General features: G+C 41.0%; 2 protein-coding genes across 2 annotated transcripts in view; both read left to right on the plus strand.

Moving 5' to 3' along the window:
- The first annotated feature begins 4,813 nt into the window (after positions 1–4,813).
- rpl38 (ribosomal protein L38) lies at positions 4,814–7,701 on the plus strand. The gene is made up of 5 exons (XM_079577722.1): positions 4,814–4,891; positions 5,075–5,104; positions 6,883–6,943; positions 7,023–7,145; positions 7,634–7,701. The coding sequence occupies exons 2-5, from the start codon at positions 5,102–5,104 to the stop codon at positions 7,657–7,659; spliced, it is 213 nt and encodes a 70-aa protein (XP_079433848.1). The 5' UTR covers positions 4,814–4,891; positions 5,075–5,101; the 3' UTR covers positions 7,660–7,701.
- Positions 7,702–9,396: 1,695 nt separating this feature from the next.
- Positions 9,397–27,055, plus strand: part of LOC306978384 (protein tweety homolog 2-like) — a gene marked incomplete at its 3' end in the record, with an annotated part of 61,024 nt that continues 43,365 nt past the window's right edge. Inside the window, exon 1 of the mRNA XM_079576907.1 lies at positions 9,397–9,874. Within this exon, the coding sequence (XP_079433033.1) occupies positions 9,746–9,874 (129 nt within the window). The 5' untranslated portion in view covers positions 9,397–9,745. The remainder of the gene's footprint in view (positions 9,875–27,055) is intronic.

Consider the following 27,055-nt stretch of genomic DNA (forward strand, 5'->3'; position numbering starts at 1 on the left):
CAGTGTTGCTTTACTTTGGGCTGATAATCATCGGCTTCGGCCCTGCCGCTGCTGTACGATGTACGATCAGCAGTTTCAGAGCCAGATAGAGTCTGGTTAAAGGCCCGATACCTGATTTTTACCTTTCCTTTCACTCTGATCTGGAGTCAGACTCTTTCACAGTGTTGCACATCGTCTCATATCGTCCCGCCGACGCTGCAGCCGAGCGTTTTTATTGGTCAGAAGACTTGACCCCGTCTCACGTCTCACGTCGGCGTAATTGCTTTGAGCCACGTTCTGCTCCGGCGCTGCAGCCATGTTGGCGTCTTTATAGTGATTTCGGGGTGGGCGTTTATAAGCTTTTGCTTCGGCCCACTCCTTTTGAGCAGAATTTTAACTGCTCAAATGAACAAATAAACTAAAATAAACTAAATAGTGGACGATAGTTTGCGATGCCCCCGGATACAGAGGAAGTAAATAGTTTGTGCTGAAATAGTTTTGGAAGCTTTGTGAGATATAACGTGTTTTTGAGAATCTGGCAACCCTGATAGAAATATAGAAATACCTAAAGTGGGAAAATAAAATACTATTTTGTTGTTTTATTATATTAGTTTTGCACACGTTGTAAAGATGGATCAGTTTGTGTGAGGTCGTGTCGATGGTGAAGATGGTCCTTGAATGATTTTTTCCATTTGTTTATTTATAGATATAAGATTTTCCAATCCAACTTCTATAGCATATTTCATAAGAGTTTCCAAAGTGCTGCACAAGAAAATAAAAACAATAATAAACATTTAAAAATAGATAAAACCACACAACTCACATGGTGTTAGTTTATTAATAGATATAATAAGATTTTATTTATCTTAAAATGGAGGAAAGGAACATTCACTTTGTTCACTTTTTAAGAAAGTCTCTTGATATCGGTTAATATCGGATATCGGCCGATACTCAAACCCCAGTATCGGTATCAGAAGCAAAACAGCAGCATTTTCCTTCAGCTGCTCTGATCTTTGTCTGGTGAAAGTCCTGGTGTCACAGGCCTGATGTTTCGGGCTGATGTGACCTCACCGCCGTGACCTCACCGCCGTGACCTCACCGCCGTGACCTCACCGCCGTGACCTCACCGCCCTGCCCTCACAGTGCTTCTGTTTTGGGCTGAACCCCTGGACCTCCCGGACCTCCTGGACCCCCTGGACCTCCTGGTGCTCTGGTCTCGGACTGTTCCGTACCCGCCGTGCTCGATAAACGTCCCGTATTTACTCGCCGTCGTCTCGCCGTGTTTTCCACTCGCCGTTCGTTCAAAACCACAACCAAAGGAACTTCTGTCGACCTCGAACCGACCGTAGCAGAACGTGCGGCGCGGCGGGAGCGAGACGGAGGCGGGACTTAGACAAACCCACTTTAACCAGAGAGAAATCAGAGAGAACTTAACACTAGAGAAAAAAGGTAGAAACACTGTCAATGCACCCGATCACACTACAAAAAGTAAATATCAAGCATTGGCTTAAATGACTTGAATTGAGGAAATGTTTCTTGTTTTGAGCGGTTTTCACTCATTTAGACACTTTTCCTGATCAGACCGAGTTTGCTTTGCTTGTTTGAGGACATTTCAGACCAGTTCTAGGGTAAATCTCGCTTGAAATAAGAAAGTAAAATCACCAATGAGATGAGACCGTTGTTTTTACCCCATTGGCAAAGAAAATGACCTGAAATAAGGACGAAATGTATCGAAACGAGTCAGAAACTTCTCAGAACAAGTGAAATAATCTGGGACAAATGCCCAACAACTTCTTAACCAGTCAAAACAACTAACATTTGGATTATTATGCTCAGATTGAGATGTTTATACTGATCTAGTTAATAAATGTTTTATTGAATGAACAGATTAAATCTAAGGTTTGGGTTGATTTGGTCTGGTCTTCAAAAGCTTCTGGAAAAAAGCTGTGAAAATAGCAACAAAACTGAGACGAAAACAGTGATGGAAATGTGAGAAAAAAGTGAGAAAACATTGACAAAAAAGTGACGAAAAATGTATGAAAAAGAGGCAAAAATGTCACAAGAAATTGACAAAAAATGGACGAAAAAATGACAAAAATGTAACAAAAAATGACCAAAATTTGATTAAAAATTGACAAAAAAAATTGACGAAAATATGACAAAAAATTGATAAAAAACTGATTAAAAAATTGAGGAAAAAATGACAAAAATGTGACAAAATATGCCCAAAAAAAACAAAAATTTGATACAAATTTGACAAAGAAATTACAAAAATATGACAAAAAAATGACCTAAATGTAACATTTTTTTTTAACAAAAATTATATAAAAAATGACCAAAAAAATGACAAAAATGTGATAAAAAAATATGCCAAAAATGTGACAAAAATTTGATATAAATTTGACAAAGAAATTACAAAACTGTGACAAAAAATGGACAAAAAATTACCAAAATTTGACAAAAAATGACCCAAAAAATGTTTTATTGAATGAACAGATCAAATCTAAGGTTTGGGTTGATTTGGTCTTAGATGAAACAAAACCTTTAGTAGTTATTCTCCTAATTCAGATAATTTGTGTCATTTCAATCTATTATTGTTTGATTTCAAGTGGGTTTTATTCTTGTTCCGTTGGCGCTTTAGCGTTTGTATCTTGGATTAGTTCAAACCGACTCAAATTCAACATAGAAGAACTTTAACTCAAGCAGATTTAAGTCATTTATCTCATGTAAGATGGTAATTCTTCCAGTGTTGTGCTTTACTTTGGGTTCAAACGAAATGAACATGAACATAAACACGGCCGTGGAGATGCTGAAGGACTTTTCGTTCCACAGTTCTATCCAAAAGTCGTCGATATTGAAGATGTCGGGACCTCGTGGGGTTAGAAAAGTAAATCGCAATGTGGCCCCTCCTCCAGCAGATGGCGCCTATGCCCTGCACAAGCTGAAAAATGGCAAATAACAACCAGAGGAGAAGAAACGCACTGATGGAATAACCCGGTCAGGCCGTCAGCTGATCGAAACTGGTTTAACAAATCCTAAATCGGCACAAAATCATAAGAAAAACTGAACTCGCGATCCCGTTTTTTCCCTCCCGCCTCCTGTCGTCTCTTCCTCCGCGTCTTCCGCACAAATTCCACAATTGTAGCACTCTCTCTGAAAGTTTGAAATCCTCATATTTTTGATAAAGGTTTTGAATGTAGGAGCTGCAAATGTAAATATCCCATTTATCCGTGTTTGTGCCACCGGGAAATTGTAACGAAAAACGCTCATGGAAAACTTTAAAGGGAAGTTAAATTTATCACGGAATATTTATCTGTGGATTTGTGTCGATGTTCGGGCGCGAAAAAAAGCATTTAAAGCGTTCAGGATTTAGTCGTAGGACAAACACAGAGTCGGGTTTACTTTGTTTTGTTCCTTTTTTGCATTCCTGAGTCACAAACACTGGAGACTTTGAGTTCACTTTAGAAATACGACGGCACAAATGAGCAGTTATTGGATCAGTTGTTTCATTACCTTTGGTCGTCATTTGTTGCTGTTTTGGACTTTCGTCACTTTTGTTTTGAACTTTCTCATAATTCCACGTCTTTGGGAAGATTTTTGAGCCTCGACTTGACTGAAATGTTTTGCCTTTGGGACGAAGAAGCTCTCGTTAAGAAAAGGCAGCTCGGTTTCCCGCCTTTTTATCTTTCGTGTATGACGTTTTGATTTCGATTTGCACTATACTCTACATTTTGGATGCATTTGTGTGTGATTCATGTGTCTCTGGAGTTTGTCAATGCACTACGTTCATCAATAAATGTTTACAAAGAGGGAAGTTCTACCGTTATTTATTGATTTATTCATAAAAGCTGGAAATAAATCATAATTTGTCCAAACATTTTTTTTAACCCCTTACTTCCCACCTGAACCGAGCACAATTTCTCCAGTTTGGCTTTACCCCAGTCCAAAAGCTTCTGGAAAAAAGCTGTGAAAATAGCGACAAAACTGAGACGAAAACAATGATGGAAATGTGACAAAAAAGTGAGAAAACATTGACAAAAAAGTGCCGAAGAATTGATGAAAAAGAGGCAAAAATGTCACAAGAAATTGACAAAAAATTGACGAAAAAATGACAAAAATGTGACAAAAAATGACAAAGAAATGACAAAAATGTAACAAAAAATGACAAAAATTATATAAAAAATTCACCAAAAAATGACAAAAATGTGACAAAAAAATTACAAAAATGTGATAAAAAATGGACAAAAAATTACTAAAATTTGACCAAAAATGACCCAAAAAATGACAAAAATGTGATAAAAAATTTACGAAAAAAAATCAAAAATGTGACAAAATATGCAAAAAAAAACACACATGACACAAATTTGATAAAAAAAAATGACAAAGAAATTACAAAAATGTGACAAAAAATGACCTAAATGTAACAAAAAAATTACAAAAATTATAGAAAAAATTCACAAAAAAATTACAAAAATGTGATAAAAAAATGGACAAAAAATTACAAAAATTTGACAAAAAATTACAAAAATTTGATAAAAATTTGACAAAGAAATTACAAAAATGTGACAAAAAATGACCTAAATGTAACTTGTAATTATACAAAAAATTTACGAAAAAAATGACAAAAATGTGACAAAAAATGACAAAAATGTGACAAAAAAAATGACAAAAATGTGACAAAAAATGACAAAAATGTGACAAATAAAGTTACAAAAATGAGCTGAACACCCAACAAAAAAATCTGATGACGTGAGGAAAAAGATCCTCTCGGTTCAGGCGGGAGTTAAGAGATTAAATAATTTCTCCAAACGTAACTCTCGTCTCTTTTGTCCCTGCCGCGCCCCGTACGGCCCTATATAAGCGCGTAAACCGGAAGTCCCGCCCCTCTTCGTCCCCTCTCTGTCAGACTGAAGTGAGTGTCGGAACATTTTTACACAAACATCTCCATCCATCCGCTAAATCCACGCAGCCACGCGCCATCCGCCACAAACTACACGTTCACATGATTGTTCGGAATAAAACTGTTGAAACATTTGTGAAATAACATGTTTGTTTTCCCGTAAAACTGACCTGATGTGTGCGTTTCCCTCCACAGCGTTCAGTCCGCGGACCCGGCAGCAACATGGTGAGACACTTTCCATCAAATTCACCAACACGAGTTATTATAGTGTCGTGTGAACAGAGCGAATACGCATTAAAGCCTCCAAAACGTGTTAAATATTCACTGTTGGCCTTTTTCTTGCTTTATTTGGTGCAGTTTAACGCGCTGTTGGTGTTAGCTTTACTCCCGTTAGCTTAGCATAGGCTGTAAGCTAGCGCTGTCCGCTGCTGTTTGGTTTGTTTTGGTACAATTTCTGATTCTGGACGTGAAATTATATTATTTCGAGCCTCAGCAGTGTTTATCTACACTATGTAATATAGCTTTACCCCGTAGCGTTACATTGTCAGTTTATTTATTTAATGTTTTTGTGGCGAAAGTGCGAGGTTTAGTTTCAGCTTTACAGTCACGCACATTTATATGAACGTATGAATGGATTTTTACTGTTAACATTGGCTTTGAATATTGTCAGCAGTAAAAAATGTTGAAGGTAATATAATAATCTGGATTTTAAGGCAGTCATGACAATAAGCTCCACTTTTAGTCTCCTAAAATGTTTCGTACCAGTTTTATGAGGGTCAACTTCACTGGCATAAGACGTTTTCTTGAGAATCACATTATGTATCTGACTTCATCTGCTCACATTTTAAGATTCACTGTATAAAACATCTTGTGTTAAGTGAGACATGGGCGCCGTCAGTCCTTTTACTGTAAGAAAGTTATCAAATCAACTTTATTCATCCCAATGGGCAATTCTGTTCACTGCTCTCTGGTCATAAACAGTAAATGGAGACACAAACAACCATATACAGACGTCATGAACTGTAAGTGCATCAGGACACAAGGGGACCAGTAAAAATGAGGGAGAAAAAGAAGATAAACTCTGCCTTCCTAGATGTTATTTAAATTTTTGACAGCAGTCGGAATGAAGGATTTTGAATAGCGATTTCTTTTCTGTTGGGGGACGACACATCGCCTCCCGGAAGCATCAGAGTAAAGTGCGACCGCAAGAGTCTTTTGTACGACTCTTTTCTTACAGAGTGAGGCGAGGTCTTCAAAACGCACACCAGAAATCTGACACACTTTGACAATGTGGTTCAGACGGTTCTGATATTCCACAGACCGGCGTCAAACCAGCAAATAAAAGAAAAGGTTAAGACACTTTCAATAAAAGAATGATAAAAGTGACTTAAGATATTTGCTGATACATTAAAAGAGTTCAGTTTCCTCATCGGGTGAACTCGCTGCTGTCCACGTTTGACACTTTGCTCTGTGTTTTTATCAAATCGTAGAGAGGAATCAAAAACAGTCCCCAAGTGCTTAAAGGAGTCGACCTTTTCCACCTCTTCCCGTGGATAAAGCTCGGTTTCTCTGGATTCCTCCTAAAGTCAACAACAAGCTCTTTAGTTTTTGTCACATTTAAGTCAAGAAAGTTGTTGTGTTGGTGTAAAAGTACCAGCTGCTCGGCTGTAGATTCTCATGTTAGAAACTGCAGCTGTGATCCTTAATGCAGCAAAAGTTTAAATTCTCTTAAAGCAAGTTGTCCGAGCGCCCAGTCCTTGTGTCTGTGGGGCATTAACACGCTTGCCAGATCAAGGATGGACCAAGTGCTGCGTTTCGGTGCCACAGAAACGACAGTTCCACCGGTCCACTGACAAAAGTCCAAATGATCAGCTCCACGTTATCTTAAAGGATTATCTTATGTCTTACATCACTGAGCGGACGCTGGAAGCTCCCGGTTCACCCTGAAGGCACCGTGACCTGCACACGTCGATGAATAAACTTAAGCCTGTTCTGTTTTACAGCCACGCAAGATTGAAGAAATCAAAGATTTCCTGCTGACAGCCAGGAGGAAGGATGCCAAGTGTGAGTAACAAAGCAGTCGTGCGGTGAAGCTTTTCTCGTTATGTTATTGATTGTAATCCTGTGTTTTTGTTTTTTTTAGCCGTAAAGATCAAGAAGAACAAGGACAATGTGAAGTTCAAGGTGCGCTGCAGCAGATACCTGTACACTCTGGTCATCACCGACAAGGAAAAGGCTGAGAAGCTCAAGCAGTCGCTGCCTCCAGGTCAGTCAGTGGCAAAACCTCCTAACCTGAATAACCTGAGCAGATAAAGCTCAGTAAAGGAAGCTTCAACTTAGGTCAGCAGGGGTTCCCAAAGTGTGGGCCGCAAGAGAATATACATTTAATTTACTCCCGCCTTTTAAAAAGGACTGCAGGAGAAAGTCATTGCTGTGGAAATAATTAAGTCTAAGACGCCTTACAGGGAAACGACATAATACCATGTGCAGTTGGAAAAGTATTTGCACTGTATTTAACGTAGTGTTTTCACTAAACTGATATTTGTAGTTTTCACTCCTGCATTTCTTAGTCGTTTTGAACTTTCTCTGCCTGAAAAGTTTGGAAACCTCTGGCCAAGACTTGATCCACAATCCTGTTCTGTGTCATAGCGAAGAAAATCTTTCATTTGTAGAATTGTACAGGTGTTGCAGGTTTTTTCTGTTCCCTTCCGTTTACTAAACTGTTTTGACTGATTTGTGCCTCGTCTGTTGCAGGTTTGGCTGTGAAGGAGCTCAAGTAAAGCCGTGTACAGAAAATTGTAATAAAAAATGGAAAACTTTAATCTGAATCTTTATTCTCCTTAATGGCATGTTGTCTGAACCAAATGATCAAGGTTCTAAGTGAGGATTAGAAAGTATTTAGTTCATGGTGTATTCAGCTTTCTAATGAGACCTCAACTTGTGATGTATTTGGATTAAAGTTGGGTCAAAGTTACTCGCACTGTAGTTATTCCAGAAAGGTTAAACCCACAGAGACTGAAGGTCAAATGCAGAGGGTACGATTCCTTATGGAAACATGAAGGTTGCCTTTGTGTATTCTGAGATTGATCTACCACTCCTCCTCTGGACCCACCTGCAGGAGGAGCATCAGGGCTGGTGCGATGTGATTTGGGCAGATCTAACAGCTGCCTCCACGACCCGGAAACGGACAAGTGGAAGAAGATGGATGATCTACCTCTGCCTATGAACATTAAATATGCGTTTGTGCTCACTCCTGTGTCCTCGATGCCAAATGTCTCAAAGAACCTGATCTTTAGTTGAAGGTTTGTCTTATTTAGGCCACACGTTCACAGAAAAGCCCTTAAGTAAACTATATAAAACAGTGTAGGTTTACATGGAGCGGTTTGTCCACAGTGTTGAGTGTCGTTCTTGACTGTTTTGGAATGTCTTGCTTTCTATATAACCTCGTGAAGTACTGTTTAATACAAATACATTCTTTTTACTTCTGAAGGCGGTCACACCAGTCCTTGATTTGTAACGTCTCTCAAATACTTTTGGATTGATGTCATTGATTCGAGGAACAGGCCAAAACGGGTAACTGGAATAAGCTCCTTAAACACCATTATATTATCACTGGATCATTAACCTTTTAACTCCCGCCTGAACCGAGAGCATTTTCTCCAGTTCAGCTTTACCCAAATCCTGTAGGCCAGTGTAACGCCTCATTTGAAAGCTAAGATCTACAAAACTCATCTAAATGGATCTTTTTCCTCATGTCATCAGATTTTTTTCCATCTTTTTTGGGGGGGTTTCAACTCATTTTTGTAACTTTTTGGTCATTTTTTGGTCACATTTTTGTCTTTTTTTGTCACTTTTGTCATTTTTTTGTCCATTTTTTGTCAAATTCTTTGTCATTTTTATGTCATTTTTTGTCACTTTTTTGTCATTTTTTATGTCACATTTTTTGTCTTTTTTTGTCACATTTTTGTCACATTTTTGTCTTTTTTTTGTCATTTTTTTGTCAAATTCTTTGTCATTTTTATGTCATTTTTTGTCACATTTTTGTCACATTTTTTGTCACATTTTTGTCACTTTTTTGTCATTTTTTTTGTCATTTTTTGTCATTTTTTGTCACTTTTTTGTCACATCTTCATTGTTTTTGTCTCAATTCTGTTGCTCTTTTCACACCTTTTTCCCAGAAGCTTTTGGATTGGGGTAAAGCCAAACTAGAGAAAATGTGCTCGGTTCAGGTGGGAGTTAAGGGGTTTTAATAGTTCCCGGATCCTTCACCCTGAAAAACGTAGATTTGGAAATTTGCCGAATAAGAGAATAAGCCCTGGGTCACCCTAAACTTTAAGTAAACGCTTGCAATTGCTTCGACTCGCCACGTGGTGTCGCCCCGGCTCCATTTCTCCACGTGACTTCATTGTTCACTCCAAAAAAAAAATTGTACTAATCTGCAAACACGCTCATCGAATTAGCCCTATCATCCGCGGTAATTGGATCGAAATGCGTGGTATTACGCACAAAACCGATTACAGATCATTGAGAGATGCGCGCTCCCGGGAGAGTCCCATGAGCCGTGTGTGCGCGCGCCCGCGATTGTCTGCGTGCGTGGGGCAGCCGCGGTGCACGGACACAAGCTCCGGCATGGGAGAGCAGCGACTGTGACCGTCTCCTCCCAAGAAACACGATCCGGAGCGCGGGTTTTACGCACGGCTTCGTCTTTTTTTTACGCACGGCCGGTTCTGTGGAGTTTAGTGCCAAATGCGCACGGGGCACGGCCGGTTCCTTTGACATGAGACGGTGGTGAGCGCGGGTCGTAGCGGAGGGAGTTTGGGAAGATCGTTTCGCGGGGGGATCTCGGAGGAAGTTTGGCCGCGCAGGATGTCCGCGGACCGCGTGGATTACATCGCGCCCTGGTGGACTTACTGGCTCCATAACTTCCCCCACATCAACCTCAGGCTGCAGCCGGCGGACAGCGCGTTCCAGCCGCAGAATGAGGAGTACCAGCAGGTGAGGGACCGGGCGGGGAGACGCTGGGGGGATGGAGTGTGGGGGTCGGGCAGGATGCACGCGTAAACAAATGGAACGTGAGGCCATTTGCGGAAGGACTGGCTGTGATGGAAGACGTTTAACACAGAAGTGGAAATGAGAAGTGTTTGGAGATTAAGTGGCTCATGTTTTTTCACAGGGAACGTAAAACACGGAGATGGGACGGTCAGGCTTCACAGATATGGTAATAAACCAGGAATAGGAGAGACTTAGACAATACAATTGAGAAAAGTTTGATTTGAGTTTTGTAATAAAGTTGCTGTTTTGATGGAATAACTAAAGATGAGCCTGAACGGAGATTCTTTAGAGGCAGAAAGGTTCAAAATTGAGAGAGAGTGACCGTTTTCTACAAGGACCAAAGGTTAACCTCTTAACTCCCACCTCAACCGAGAGCATTTTCTCCAGTTCAGCTTTACCCAAATCCTGTAGGCCAGTGTAAAATCCTCATTTGAAAGCTAAGATCTATAAAACTCATCTAAATGGATCTTTTTCCTCACGTCATCAGATTTTTTTCCATCTTTTGGGGGGGTTTTCAACTAATTTTGTAGCTTATTTGTCATTTTTTTAAATCCATTTTTTGTCTTTTTTTATAATCTTTTTTTTATTATTTTTTGTCACGTTTTTTTGTCTTTTTTTAATTTATTTTTTTTATAATTTTTTGTCTTTTTTGTCATTTTTTAAATCATTTTTTTTTGTCAATTTTTGGTCTTTTTTGTCACATTTTGTGTTTTGTATTTAATCTTTTTTTTAAATTATTTTTTGTCACATTTTTGTCATTTTTTGGGTCAATTTTTTGGGTCAATTTTTTGTCTTTTTTTGTCACATTTTTTGTCTTTTTTTATTTATTTTTTATAATTTTTTGTCTTTTTTGTAATTTTTTAAATCATTTTTGTCTAAGTTTTCTCACTTTTTTGTCACATCTTGATCATTGTTTTCGTCTCAGTTCTGTCACTATTTTCACACCTTTTTTCCAGAAGCTTTTGGATTGGGGTAAAGCCAAACTGGAGAAAATGTGCTCGGTTCAGGTGGGAGTTAAGGGGTTAAATCTGGACAAAATGTGGCAAAACCAGATCTAAACATAAATATTGGGGTTTTCATTGATATACAAAAGGCTTACAATAGGACTTACTAAATAAACTGGAAACAAATGGAGAAAGAGCACAAAACTGGACGACCAACATTAATCTACATACAGGATTGTCATGTGTGGGTTTACCTCAAGGTGCGATTTTAGGGCCAGCATTATTTTTACTGTGATATCCTGCCACATTTGGGAGGTCCAGCCTTTCTTTTTTAATTATTGTAGAACAAATTCAGCCCTAGTCTTTACAGTATAGCACCGTTTTTGATAGTACTGTACACCAGTGGTTCCCAAAGTGAGGTCGGGGGGGGGGCCTCAGAGGCACTGCAGGGGCCCCCAAAACCTTTCTATACATGAAGTAGAATGAACAAATTGGATTTTAAAAGGAAATGTGTGTAAAATGTGACGACAAAGCAATGAAAGAGCGATGAAAAAACAACAATAACATGGGGGGGAAAAAAGAAAAACAAGAGACGAAAACACAATAAAAAAGGGACGAAAACCCGCCAAGAGGCCACAAAAAAGCAATGAAAAAGCAGCAAAAACATGACAAAAATGCAGCGACAACTTGACAAAAAGTTACCATCACTTTTCTAGATTTGAGCTTTCAAATGAGGCGTCACAGTGTTGCTCTCCAGTCAAGAAGCCTTTGGATTTGGGTAAAGCAGAACTGGAGAAAATGCTCTCGGTTAAGGCGGGGGGTAAGAGGTTCTCGTATGTATTCGTGGAAGTGTCACATTTACTAATTTGGGCCAGGCTGACCCGAGTCCAGGGCTGGTTTTCAGTCCCAGTCCGGCCCCTGTTTACGTGAAATGAGTTTCTTTCACGTGACTCGGACAAAAACCTCCCGGACGTTCGTGTCTCGATTCTCCTCAGAAACGTGTGGAAAAGCTTCGGTAAATGATTCACATGTATGTCTAAGCGTGTGAGGACAGTGACGGCGTGGGCGCCTCGGTGACGCCTCGGCCTCGGTGACGCCTCAGTGACGCCTCTAAAGCCCGGTTTGTCGCCTGTCCGCTCCGCTCAGCCACTCGCAGCTCAACTTTAATATTTCATCATGGGGAAATCTGCCGGGAACGCGCCGGAGCCAAACGTGGACATTCTTCAGCCCCAGTGAGTCCTGGTTTCGGGGTCAGACTGAAGACAAAGCGCTGGTTTAAATTCACACAGTCCGGTCTGGGTCCGGCTCAAATTAGTCCCGGTTTGGGCCAAACAATTGCTGCTCTTTCACTTGATTTGCAAACCCTTTAAAACCCCCCTGGCTCGGCTCCAGTTTGGGCCCGGAGACTCCAGAATAAATGTAAACATCCTGTAGTCCTGGTTTAGTCCCACAGCTGATCATCTTTTATTGTCCTGCAACATTTAAAATCAGTGTTTGGATCATCTTCTCTATTTAAAGCTCATTATTTTACAGCCAAAATGGGATAAATAAGAATTAGTGCTAATCTGTAGACCAAAGTGCAGTACATGTCAGCAGACACCTCCTGGTCGCCTCCCTCAGGAGGTGTTCCAGGCATGTCCTATTGGAAAGAGGCCTTGTGGAAGAACCAGGACACGCTGGAGGGACTTTGGGCCTGATCTTGTGCATCAAAACGCAGACGATAGCGTGACATGTTGCCTCAGTAGCAGCACTTTGTGATCTTGCCACTCCAGACTTAGAGCATTTAAGTGGGTGGAGACACACATTTTCCTCCAACCAGATCGACTCCGCGTCCAGGAGAGGGTTGTGTGGGAGTGGGGGGTGAACATGTGCTTTTGTTTTGCTTCGCGTTCCCGCCGAGCGCGGCCGATCCGCGCCACAGCGGACGCTGTAGCTCTTTTTCTCTGGAGACGTGAACATGGTTTAGCTCACGATGGGGTAAATAAAGTTTTTAGTTTGACCTGTGAGAGCCTAAGGCTTAAGAAAGAACGCAAGACAGCGCAATGTAAACCAGGAAGTGAATGTCAGCCGTGTTTCCATCAGTGCAGTCGCCTCCTCTTGTGACGCCCCCTCACAGGCGGCGGAGGCGAATGGCACATATAGCGCCGCCAAGAGCCTGCGCCGCCCCGTGCGCCGCCACAAGATCTGGCCCAATGTCTCCGAGCTGGCCTGGTGTGGCCTCGTGGTCAGAACAGCTGGAGGAGGTCGGGGTCCCCCAGAACAGCTGGAGGAGGTGTGTGTGGATCTGGAAGTCTGGGCTTCTCTGCTGAGACGCTGCCCCCGCGACCCCGCCCTGGATAAAGCGGAAGAAAATGGATGGATGGAACTTAGGAGTTTCCTCAAAGCTGCACCGAACATTAAGGCAATAAAACAGAGCAGTAAATAAGACCATGTAAAGTTCAGGCGAATGAAGTGTCCAGGCAAACATAAAGTCCAGATAAGCGTCGGCAGCAGGTGCGTCCCCCCGAGAAACCTCAGGGAGAACCACAGAAGGAGAGATCCAGTCCCATGGACGGACAGGCGATAGACCCAGGACCTATGGGAGTCCCTCAGCAGACGGGCCAAGATCACAGACCGTCCAGTCCTCAGTGTCCAGCTCCAGTTCGCAGGTTCCTCTGTTCGAACATGGAGTTCATCCAGCAAAATAAAACCCTCACTTTTGTACAACTTTAAGATTGTTTAAATGACAATAAATGACATCATAAACCAGCAGGTGGCGTTAACATGACGGCGCTGTTGCCTCCTGCAGCGCTGTTTTGGAAAAGTCCCTGTTTTATTGCGGTTGATTTGACAGATGGCGCCTCCACGTCACGTTCAGCTCTCTCCATCTGGGCCATTGTTCTCCTCACTTCCTCCTCGTGACCCCTGACCTCCCGCTGACGCTGAGGCTTCACACGCTCCACAGATGCAGCCGGCGCCGGGCGTGAAAATGACTTTAAAGTGTTTTTAAATCAGAGCGGACGCCGACGGGACAGGACGCTTTGTTCTTCTCTAATCAAGAGGATTTTTAGTCTTCATTTAAAGAGGGGGTTTAATGCTTTTGTCAGTCCCATAGCACCGTCTATATCACACTGCAATGATGACAAACCTTCTGTTGGTCTGTAAATGCAGTAAATTAGAATAACTGCCTTGTATAAAATGTCTCTGTCAAAATGGCTGTAGTGAATGTCTTGAAATAGGCCTCTGTCTTTTTAACCCCTTAACTCCCACCTGAACCGAGCACATTTTCTCCAGTTTGGCTTTACCCCAGTGCAAAAGCTTCTGGAAAAGAGCACCAAAACTGAGACGAAAAATACAATATTTGATAAAAATTTTACAAAAAAATGACAAAAAATGATTAAAAATTGAAGAAAAAATGACAAAAATTTGATTAAAATTTTGCAAAAAACAAAACAAAAAATGGACAAAAAATTGATAAAATAATGAAGAAAAAATGACAAAAATGTGACAAAAAATGATTAAAAAAAATTACTAAAATTTGATTAAAATTTTGCAAAAAAAATGACAAAAAATTTATAAAAAATTGAAGAAAAACGTTACAAAACTGAGTTGAATACCCAACAAAAAAAATGATGGAAAAAAAAAATCTGTTGACGTGAGGAAAAAGCTCCTCTCGGTTCAGGCGGGTGGTAAGGGGTTAAGAACCTCTGAGCCTTTAGACACGCCCCCTCCACACGCTGTCTGTGGCATCAGTGGGGAGGGGGTTCTGCTGAGGAGCAGTGGTTGGTTACTCGGCTGGTGACGAAAGCTCGGAGGCGTCTCCAGGAGGTGGGGGCGTTCCTAGGAGGACTCAGGCAAACCTATCCCTAAAATGGCCGCCATCAGAGTTTTTACAGATTACTCAGAAATACGTGAATGTGCCAAGGCAACACTTCAGGCATGTTTTTAATGAGGGAGTGACAGAATAACATGATGGAAAGCTGGATGGAAAGTGCTGCATTTACACTAATTTGGGCCAGGCTGGTCATGGTCCTTCTTTATATCATTATTATCACTGATCATTCACGCTTCTATAAACCACACATGAGGAGGAGGTTCCTGAGGAGGAGCTGACTGGGCCTGGGCCGTGACAGTGTTTCCTCTGGAGAAGTGGAATGTTGGGAATCCCCTTGGACCAGCCTGAGTCTTCCTGAGGACTAAGATCTTCCACTGAGGACTGAGGAGGTGATGATCAGTCCTCGTTCTCAGGATTGTGAATTCTCGTTGTTTCCAATGTCCTCGTTTGTGACTGAACTGCAGAGAAAGCGACTCAGCGTGACGTGAAGTTATTGTGCAATCGCTGAAGCTCGGTCAGAAACGGCCGAGCGGAGCGGGAACTCAACCGGGACTAAACCGGGACTAAACCAGGACTAAACCGGGACTAAACCGGGACTAAACCGGGAGTAAACCAGGACTAAACCGAGACTAAACCGGGACTCAACCGGGACTAAACCGGGACTAAACCAGGACTAAACCGGGACTGAACTGGGACTAAACCGGGAGTAAACCGGGACCAAACCGGGACCAAACCGGGACTAAACCGGGACTAAACCGGGACTCAACCGGGACTAAACCGGGACTAAACCGGGACTAAACCGAGACTAAACCGAGACTAAACCGAGACTAAACCGAGACTAAACCGGGACTAAACCGCGACTAAACCGCGACTAAACCGAGACTAAACCGAGACTAAACCGGGACTAAACCGGGACTAAACCGAGACTAAACCGAGACTAAACCGGGACTAAACCGAGACTAAACCGGGACTAAACCGCGACTAAACCGCGACTAAACCGAGACTAAACCGAGACTAAACCGAGACTAAACCGAGACTAAACCGAGACTAAACCGGGACTAAACCGGGACTAAACCGAGACTAAACCGAGACTAAACCGAGACTAAACCGAGACTAAACCGAGACTAAACCGCGACTAAACCGCGACTAAACCGAGACTAAACCGAGACTAAACCGAGACTAAACCGAGACTAAACCGAGACTAAACCGGGACTAAACCGGGACTAAACCGAGACTAAACCGGGACTAAACCGAGACTAAACCGAGACTAAACCGGGACTAAACCGGGACTAAACCGGGACTAAACCGGGACTAAACCGAGACTAAACCGAGACTAAACCGGGACTAAACCGAGACTAAACCGAGACTAAACCGAGACTAAACCGGGACTAAACCGGGACTAAACCGGGACTAAACCGGGACTAAACCGGGACTAAACCGGGACTAAACCGGGACTAAACCGGGACTAAACCGGGACTAAACCGAGACTAAACCGAGACTAAACCGGGACTAAACCGAGACTAAACCGGGACTAAACCGAGACTAAACCGGGACTAAACCGAGACTAAACCGGGACTAAACCGGGACTAAACCGAGACTAAACCGAGACTAAACCGGGACTAAACCGAGACTAAACCGAGACTAAACCGGGACTAAACCGGGACTAAACCGGGACTAAACCGGGACTAAACCGAGACTAAACCGAGACTAAACCGGGACTAAACCGAGACTAAACCGAGACTAAACCGAGACTAAACCGGGACTAAACCGGGACTAAACCGGGACTAAACCGGGACTAAACCGGGACTAAACCGGGACTAAACCGAGACTAAACCGAGACTAAACCGAGACTAAACCGAGACTAAACCGGGACTAAACCGAGACTAAACCGAGACTAAACCGGGACTAAACCGGGACTAAACCGGGACTAAACCGGGACTAAACCGGGACTAAACCGAGACTAAACCGAGACTAAACCGAGACTAAACCGGGACTAAACCGGGACTAAACCGAGACTAAACCGAGACTAAACCGAGACTAAACCGAGACTAAACCGAGACTAAACCGCGACTAAACCGCGACTAAACCGAGACTAAACCGAGACTAAACCGAGACTAAACCGAGACTAAACCGAGACTAAACCGGGACTAAACCGGGACTAAACCGAGACTAAACCGGGACTAAACCGAGACTAAACCGAGACTAAACCGGGACTAAACCGGGACTAAACCGGGACTAAACCGGGACTAAACCGAGACTAAACCGAGACTAAACCGGGACTAAACCGAGACTAAACCGAGACTAAACCGAGACTAAACCGGGACTAAACCGGGACTAAACCGGGACTAAACCGGGACTAAACCGGGACTAAACCGGGACTAAACCGGGACTAAACCGGGACTAAACCGGGACTAAACCGAGACTAAACCGAGACTAAACCGGGACTAAACCGAGACTAAACCGGGACTAAACCGAGACTAAACCGGGACTAAACCGAGACTAAACCGGGACTAAACCGGGACTAAACCGAGACTAAACCGAGACTAAACCGGGACTAAACCGAGACTAAACCGAGACTAAACCGGGACTAAACCGGGACTAAACCGGGACTAAACCGGGACTAAACCGAGACTAAACCGAGACTAAACCGGGACTAAACCGAGACTAAACCGAGACTAAACCGAGACTAAACCGGGACTAAACCGGGACTAAACCGGGACTAAACCGGGACTAAACCGGGACTAAACCGGGACTAAACCGAGACTAAACCGAGACTAAACCGAGACTAAACCGAGACTAAACCGGGACTAAACCGAGACTAAACCGAGACTAAACCGGGACTAAACCGGGACTAAACCGGGACTAAACCGGGACTAAACCGGGACTAAACCGGGACTAAACCGAGACTAAACCGAGACTAAACCGAGACTAAACCGAGACTAAACCGCGACTAAACCGAGACTAAACCGAGACTAAACCGGGACTAAACCGGGACTAAACCGGGACTAAACCGAGACTAAACCGGGACTAAACCGAGACTAAACCGAGACTAAACCGGGACTAAACCGGGACTAAACCGGGACTAAACCGGGAGTAAACCGGGACTAAACCGGGACTAAACCGGGACTAAACCGAGACTAAACCGGGACTAAACCGGGAGTAAACCGGGACTAAACCGGGACTAAACCGGGACTAAACCAGCCGTAAATACAGAAGGTTCTCCTCTGTACGACGAGGACAAAGTGTCATATGGATCTGTCAAATGTAGTCGAGTAAAAGTAAGAAGAAAACTGGCGAACAGATCTGTAAGTCCAGGACCTCAGTATCACCGTCCCTGTCCTCCTCTGCTCCTCCTCTGGTCTCTGTCCTCCTCTGGTTCCTCTGCTCCTCCTCTGCTCCTCCTCTGGTCTCTGTCCTCCTCTGCTCCTCCTCTGGTCCTCCTGGTCCTCCTCTGCTCCTCCTCTGGTCCTCCTCTGCTCCTCCTCTGCTCCTCCTCTGGTCTTCCTCTACTCCTCCTCTGCTCCTCCTCTGGGTAAAGTACTCCAGTGTTGTGACAGTAAACGTGGGGAGTTGTTTCAGTCTGTGGCGACGCCTCCATTGTCCGCTGTGGAATGTGAGGCGGCTCCTGTGACCGGGATTAACCAGCGCCGGCCACGTTTCTGTCCCGCAGACCAGACGTTTGACAAACTAAAAGAACGAGTCCGGTCCCCGTGTGAGAGTTTTCATTTACGCTAAACACAAGCTCAAACTGAGGGGATGTAAATTATGAGATGAACCGAGGACATTTTTTCCAGCTTGGCTTTACCCCAATCCAAAAGCTTCTGGAAAAGAGCTGAGACGAAAACAATGATGGAAATGGGACAAAAATGTGAGAAAACATTAACAAAAAAGTGATGAAAAAGTGGCAAAATGTGATCAAAAAATTGTCCAAAATGTGACAAAAAATGTGACAAAAAATGTGATAAAAATGTGACAAAAAATGTGATAAAAATGTGACAAAAAATGTGATAAAAATGTGACAAAAAATGACAAAAAAAACACACAAAAATTACAAAAATGTGACAAAAAATGACTAAAATGTGACAAAAATGTGACAAAAAATGACAAAAATTTGATTAAAAAAATGACAAAAAATGACAAAAAATGACAAAAATGTGACAAAAAATGACAAAAAAATGATTTTAAAAAAATGATAAAAAATTGACAAAAAAATGACAGAAATGTGATAAAAATGTGATAAAAATTTGACAAAAAAATGACAAAAAATTGACAAAAATATGACAAAAAAAAGACAAAAAATGACAAAAAAATGACAAAAAAATGACAAAAAAATGACAAAAAATGACAAAAAATGACAACAAAAAGAAAAAAAAGAAAAAAAAAGAAAAAAAAAGAAAAAATGTGACACAAATATGATAAAAATTTGATAAAAATTTGATATAAATTTGATGAAAAAATGACAAAAATGTGACAAAAAATGACAAAAAAACGACAAAAAAAATGACAAAAATGTGACAAAATGTGACAAAAACGTAGTAGAAGTTTGCATTTCTAACAGTGAAACCTGAGCCTGGATATTTGGGTGTTTTACAACAGCTTTAAGTTGATTCTCCTGCAGTAGTTTGTTCTCCTGTTTTACATGTTTTATGCTGCAGAATACTCTACTATACAACTATCATACTGAAGACCTGTTGGATTTATTGCGGCTCCTTGTGATAACGTACGTGGCCCACACTGGTCACGTCCTCCACACTGGTCACGTCCTCCACACTGGTCACGTCCTGCGGCTCCTGGGCAGAGTCGCAGACGTCCTTCAGTCTGACCGGCAGAAACGACCGGGACGAGACGCCGCAATTTTCAGCAATTTGAGACGCTTTGCCGCAGCCTTTGAACCTCACAGACGCTCGGGGCGATACGGGAAACGGAGACGGGTTTTAAAGAGAGATTTAGTCGTGTTTTGGGGGGAAGAGAAGAGAGAGAGAGGGGAGAGAGAGAGGGAGAGAGAGAGAGAGAGAGACGGCTCATTCAGAGGATAAATACGTGTGAGAGAAAAGTACTGAGTTTTAGCTCTGAGAACTCTCGCTTTACGACGTTTATTCTCTGAGATTCATCCAGGAAGTGACTCCATCATGTCTGTGTCTCCTGGTCTTTCCCACTGACATGTTTGGTATCCACGTGTAGCAGGAAAGGCTGTGGCCGAGATGACGCTGTAATCCAAATATGGGCATTTCCTGTGTGGGAGACAGCAGCGGCTAAAGACGGGAGGAACATCCACAGGGTTTCTCCAGATGAGGCTTTTATTTTGAAAACATTACAAATTTAAGGCCTTTATTTTGAACACACTACAAGTTTAAGGCCTTTTTTTTCAAAAACGCCACTAATTAGAGGCTTTTGTTTTGAAAAACACCATAAATTTAAGGCTTTTATTTTGAAACACTACAAAATTATGATTTCTATTTTGAAAACACCACAAATTCAAGGCTTTTATTTTGAAAAACACCACAAATTTAAGGCTTTTATTTTGAAAACATCACAAATTTAAGGTTTTTATTTTTGAAAACATCACAAATTTAAGGCTTTTATTTTGAAAACATCACAAATTTAAGGCTTATATTTTGAAAACATCACAAATTTTAGGCTTTTATTTTGAAACACCACAGGTTTAAGGCTTTTTTTGTCAAAAACACCACTAATTAGAGGCTTTTGTTTTGAAAAACACCATAAATTTAAGGCTTTTATACTGAAACACTACAAAATTAGGACTTTTGTTTTGAAAACATCACAAATTTAAGGCTTTTATTTTGAAAACATCACTAATTAGAGGCTTTTGTTTTGAAAAACACCACAAATTCAAGGCTTTTTTTTTTCAAAAACACCACTAATTAGAGGCTTTTGTTTTGAAAAACACCATCAATTTAAGGCTTTTATTTTGAAACACTACAAAATTATGATTTTTATTTTGAAAACACCACAAATTCAAGGCTTTTATTTTGAAAAACACCACAAATTTAAGGTTTTTATTTTGAAAACATCACTAATTTAAGGCTTTTATTTTGAAAACATCACAAATTTAAGGTTTTTATTTTGAAAACATCACAAATTTAAGGCTTTTATTTTGAAAACATCACTAATTTGAGGCTTTTTTATGATAGAAAACTTGCTGTACATTTTCCCCTCATATCTATATCAGTAATCTACAGCAGAAGTTTCAAATATATATCTACATGTATTTATTTTTCCATATGAGGTTCTTTCAGTTCCTTCTTTAACAGTTTCTTTAGTTTTGAGGAGTCGAGGTTTTAGTCACAGTTTTCCTTTAGTTTCCGCCTCGTTTTAGTCTCTGCTGAAATGTTGGTGTGAGATATAACTGAGATCTCTGCAGACCGTCTTCAGTTCACTCCCGGTTCTGGGTCTGATGTTTCTGCTCCACTTGTCTCTCGTCGCGGACTTCAGTTTCCACTTCAGCGGCTGCTCTCTCTTCACTTCACGCTCTCTCCTTCTCACCGTCTCCGCCGCACAAAATGGAACCAGTTTCCTCCTCGACGCCCGGAGACAAAAAGGAAAACGCTTTTCAGAAACACTAAGATCACCCAGACTTTCCCGGCCTGTGGAGAGAGACTCGTATCGTCTGCCGGCTCGGTCTTCATGAGGAAACATCTCAGGAAACATCTCCATCGTGACCAGGCCTGGGAGATGTTCAGCCTCAGCTTCAGGCGGAGGCGACGCTGATCCTCACGAAACCAGGGCTAAGAATAGACTCATTGTATAAGCTTTAATTTTTAATGACTTTGTTTCTCATTTTTCTGGGACAGTTTTCCCACAGCAGCTGCAGCACGAGCGCTTTATCAAACCCACGTTACAAAGAGTCCCTTTAAATGAAATTATTCTGAAAAACACCACAAATTAGAGGCTTTTATTTTGAAAAACACCACACATTTAAGGCTTTTATTTTGAAAAACACCACAAAATTAAGGCTTTTATTTTGAAAACATCATAAATTTAAGGCTTTTATTTTGAAAACATCACAAATTTAAGGCTTTTATTTTGAAAACACCATAAATTTAAGGCTTTTATTTTAAAAAACAACACGAATTTAAGGCTTTTATTTTGAAAACATCACAAATTTAAGGCTTTTATTTTGAAAACACCATAAATTTAAGGCTTTTATTTTGAAAAACATCACAAATTTAAGGCTTTTATTTTAAAAACATCACAAATTTAAGGCTTTTATTTTGAAAACACCATAAATTTAAGGCTTTTGTTTTGAAAAACATCATAAATTCAAGGCTTTTATTTTGAAAACATCACAAATTTACGGCTTATATTTTGAAAACATCACAAATTAGAGGCTTTCATTTTGAAAACACCAGAAATTTAAGGCTTTAATTTTGAAAAACACCATAAATTTAAGGCTTTTATTTTGAAAACATCACGAATTAAAGGCTTTTATTTTGAAAAACACCAGAAATTTAAGGCTTTTACTTTGAAAACATCACAAATTTAAGGCTTTTATTTTGAAAACACCCAAATTTTAGGCTTTCATTTTGAAAACATCACAAATTTAAGGCTTTCATTTTGAAAACATCACAAATTTAAGGATTTCATTTTGAAAACATCACAAATTTAAGGTATTTATTTTGAAAACATCACAAATTTTAGGCTTTCATTTTGAAAACATCACAAATTTAAGGCTTTCATTTTGAAAACATCACAAATTTTAGGCTTTCATTTTGAAAACATCACAAATTTAAGGCTTTCATTTTGAAAACATCACAAATTTAAGGATTTCATTTTGAAAACATCACAAATTTAAGGCTTTTATTTTGAAAACATCACAAATTTTAGGCTTTCATTTTGAAAACATCACAAATTTAAGGCTTTCATTTTGAAAACATCACAAATTTTAGGCTTTCATTTTGAAAACATCACAAATTTAAGGCTTTTATTTTGAAAACATCACAAATTTAAGGCTTTTGTTTTGAAAAACACCATGAAATTAAAGCTTTTTCTGGGACAGTTTTCCCACAGCAGCTGCAGCACGAGCGCTTTATCAAACCCCCCCTTTAAACCCCCGGAACACAGACCCTGATCCTGTACCCGGTGCAGGTGGGGCTCCGCAGGGCTGCTCTTTGTCGCCGGTTCTGTTCATTTCCTTTATGAACAGAACCTCTGCATAACCTGGTATCTCCTCAGAAACAGGCGAGGGACGACTCAGATGAAAGAGTTCAGGAGTCGTAAAACCTCAGGGATAAAGGATTTCATCACCTTCATCCTTTGAGCTGATGAAACGAACTCGCCCCTGTTCAAATTAACATCCATCCATTTTGTTCCACTTGTCCATGGCCGGGTCGTGGGGGCGGTCGGAGCCAGACTCTAATCAACTCTTATTTAGAGATTTTAAGCACAAACATAATCATAATCTCGTGTTCCTGTTTATTTTGCTCATCTACAGATCGTGACTTTAATCAAAACCACCAAAAGAAATGTCAAATTAGGGCTGCTCGATTATTGAAAAAATAATAATCACGATTATTTTTGTCATAATTGAGATCACGATTATTCAAACGATTATTTGTTGCCTTTAAAAAATCCATCAAAAAAGTGACAAAAATCCATTTAAAAAAAAGACAAAAATCCAGCAGAAAAAGACAAAAATCCAGAAAAAAAAGACAAAAATCCAGCAAAAAAAAAGACAAAAATCCAGCAAAAAAAAGACAAAAATCCATAAAAAAAATTTCAAAAATCCATTTAAAAAAAAGACAAAAACCCATAAAAAAAAGACAAAAATCCAGCAGAAAAAGAGACAAAAATCCAGCAAAAAAAGACAAAAATCCAGCAGAAAAAGTGACAAAAATCCATCAGAAAAAAGACGAAAATCCATAAAAAAAGACAAAAATCCATAAAAAAAGACAAAAATCCAGCAGAAAAAAGACGAAAATCCATAAAAAAAGACAAAAATCCATAAAAAAAGACAAAAATCCAGCAAAAAAAAGACAAAAATCCATTAAAAAAATTACAAAAATCCATAAAAAAAAGAGACAAAAATCCATAAAAAAAAGACAAAAATCCAGCAGAAAAAGACAAAAATCCATCAAAAAAGTGACAAAAATCCAAAAATTTGAAAAAAAAGAAAGAAAAAAAAATTAGAAAAAAATAATAATATATATAATCGATTTTTTGCAATTATGCTAATTTTGTAATCGTTTACTGTTGTAATCGAAATCGTAATCGAATTTCGATTAATTGCACAGCCCTATGTAAAAATGTTATCGTGGTCGTTTGTTGTGGCTCACTTTGGCCCGACCCCTGAGCAACACATTCTATACTTTAGTTTAACAGCTGCACTAAATGACCGACATCTGGTCAAAAAGCCACAAGTTTTGATTGAAAGCTGTTTATTTTCTGGACATTTTATCCAACGTTCTGCCTGACAAAGCTCTGATCTCTGATATTACAGGTTATGAAAGCGCTTTCCCCGATCAGTGAGCGCAAAGCATTGATTTATTTATATTTATTATAGATTTTCCAATAGACCCCTCTCTCCCTCCTCTCTCTCTGTCCCACCAGCTCACTGTGACATTTCTCTTTAACTGGTCCATCCCTCGGGCACTCTCCCTCTCTCTCCCTCCATCCCCCTCTTCTTTCTCTCCTTTCTTCTCTTTCTCTCTGTTGTCCTGATGTTGGGGGCGGGGCCTTTTGTCGGAGCGGCCCCCGGGGGAGGGAGAGTCCGTGGGGAAACGAGGAGGAGCGGAAACAAGGGAATAATCACACGTTTGGTATCCACGTGTAGCAGGAAAGGCTGAGTCCTCCCCCGTCCTCCTAAAGTCCGGCTCATATTCGTATATTTGAAGCGGCAGGAAATTGCGGTGGGTTTCGCTCAGATGAGTTTACTCTGGTGGAAGCGCTTTGGGCCTGAGGCGGTGACCTCGCTCTCCACTGTACAGGGGGAGGAGGGGCCGAGAAAGCACCGCGTCATCTGTTCATAAACGTGACTCTCGACATTAAAGGGGGGGGGGTGTTATGCAAAATGGACTTTTTCAAGCTTTCCATCATGTTATTCTGTCACTCCCTCATTAAAAACATGCCTGAAGTGTTGCCTTGGCACATTCACGTATTTCTGAGTAATCTGTAAAAACTCTGATGGCGGCCATTTTAGGGATAGGTTTGCCTGAGTCCTCCTAGGAACGCCCCCACCTCCTGGAGACGCCTCCGAGCTTTCGTCACCAGCCGAGTAACCAACCACTGCTCCTCAGCAGAACCCCCTCCCCACTGATGCCACAGACAGCGTGTGGAGGGGGCGTGTCTAAAGGCTCAGAGGTTCTTAACCTCTTAAAGGGGGGGTATTATGCAAAATCGACTTTTTCAAGCTTTACATCATGTTATTAAGTCATTCCCTCATTAAAACCATGCCTGAAGTGTTGCCTTGGCACATTCACGTATTTTTGAGTAATCTGTAGAAACTCTGATGGCGGCCATTTTAGGGATAAAACGCCTGATTCCTTCAGGAAACGCCCTCGACCTCCAGGAGACGCCTCCGACCTTTCGTCACCAGCCGAGTAACCAACCACTGCCCCTCAGCAGAACCCCCTCCCCGCAGTGTCCAGCCCTAAGATGTAAACAGAGTCATCATGGAGGATTAGCTTCATGTGTTGTGAACCGGAGCCACAGCAGACTTTTACAAAGACACACATCAGTGTTTCTGTTACCGAAACACCCAGGATTAAAACCGGTGACAAGAACACTTATTTCAGTGTCTGGTTCTGCGCTGGGCCGTGATGATGCACAGAGCCTCCGGAGAAAGCTAATGCTAAGCTAAACCTCGAGTCATCACGTGAAAACGAGAAATATGCACAAATAAAGTCAATAAAACCACCACACTCATAAAGAACCGTTTAACAATGATCACACACGGAGCCTGACTTGTTGATTTGGAAGTTTATTGCTCACATTTCATCTACAATGAGTCATAGACGAGTGGCTTTCTCCCGGAGCTAACAAGCTAGCCGCGACAAGCTAACGGGAAAATTCACTGAATACAAGCAGCATATTATGCATTGAAAACGTCACTAAAACAGGCAACTGCTTGAAGCAGCCTTTATGATGATCACACACAGAGCCTGGCTTGTTGATTTTGTAGTTTATTGCTCACATTTCATCTGCAGTGAGTCGTAGCCGAGTGGTTTCTCCCGGAGCTAAGGCCCTATTAGCCGCGACAAGCTAACAACCTTCACCTTCACAACATTCATTGAAAACAGGCAGCATATTATGCACAAATAACGTCAATAAAGCAGCAACTACTCGAAGCAGCCTTTACGATGATCACACAATGAGCCTGGCTTTACACATTTGTGGTTTATTGCAGACTTTTCATCAACAATGAGCTGTAGTCGATTATAACAAGCTAACGGGTAACCTCGAAAAACCATTGTCCACCTGCACAGATAATGTCCGTCTTTGAATCATATGGGCTCCTGCAGATCCTGGTGTCGTCCATGGGGGTATAGTTAGAGATCCATAGGGCATGGCAGATGCAAAGAGAAGCCTCCAAACAGCAGTTATTTTTCAGGCAAGAGCCCCTTCCAAGCGTCCGGTGTGGAAGGTTCGTCTCCAAATAATATCCTGTGTGGCCATTGTTCACAAAGTGATAAACAGTAGCTCCTTTCCAACAATAAAAATTAAAATGCACCGATCGTAGTTTCAATACTGTTGAGACAACGAGCGCAACGAGCGCAGTGTTGACAGCGTGTGGAGGGGGCGTGTCGGAAAGGGTCAGAGGTTCTTAAAGAGACAGGGGCCTATTTCAAGTCATTTGCTTCCGCCATTTTGAAAGAGCAATTTTATACAAGGCAGTTATTCTAATTTACTGCATTGACAGACCAACAGAAGGTTTGGTCATCATTGTAGTGTGCTATAGACTGGTGCTATGTGGCTGAAAAAAGCATAATACCCCCTCTTTAACTCCCACCTGAACCGAGCACAGTTTCTCCAGTTTGGCTTTACCCCAATCCAAAAGCTTCTGGAAAAAAGCTGTGAAAAAGCAACAAAACTGAAAAAAGTGACGAAAAATTGATGAAAAAGTGGCAAAAATGTCACAAAAAATGGACAAAAAAATGACAAAAATGTGATTTAAAACTGATAAAAAAAATGACAAAAAATGACAGAAAATTTGATAAAAATGCTACAAAAAAATGACAAAAATGTGATAAAAATTTGACAAAAAAGAAAAGAAAATTGATTAAAAACTGACGAAAAAATGACAAAAATTTGATAAAAAATTGATAAAAATTTGACAAAAAATATAAAAAAAATTGGACAAAAAAATGACAAAAATGTGACAAAAAAGTGACGAAAAAGTTACAAAAATGA

The sequence above is a fragment of the Gobius niger genome, assembly GCF_951799975.1.
Source record: "Gobius niger genome assembly, chromosome: 19".
Lineage (NCBI taxonomy): Eukaryota > Metazoa > Chordata > Actinopteri > Gobiiformes > Gobiidae > Gobius > Gobius niger.

Bases quoted from the DNA above. Each gene is read 5' to 3' on its own strand.
- rpl38 (XM_079577722.1), top strand. The intron at 6,944-7,022 runs GTGAGTAACAAA...TGTTTTTTTTAG, and splicing joins CAGGAGGAAGGATGCCAAGT to CCGTAAAGATCAAGAAGAAC. The intron at 7,146-7,633 runs GTCAGTCAGTGG...CGTCTGTTGCAG, and splicing joins CAAGCAGTCGCTGCCTCCAG to GTTTGGCTGTGAAGGAGCTC.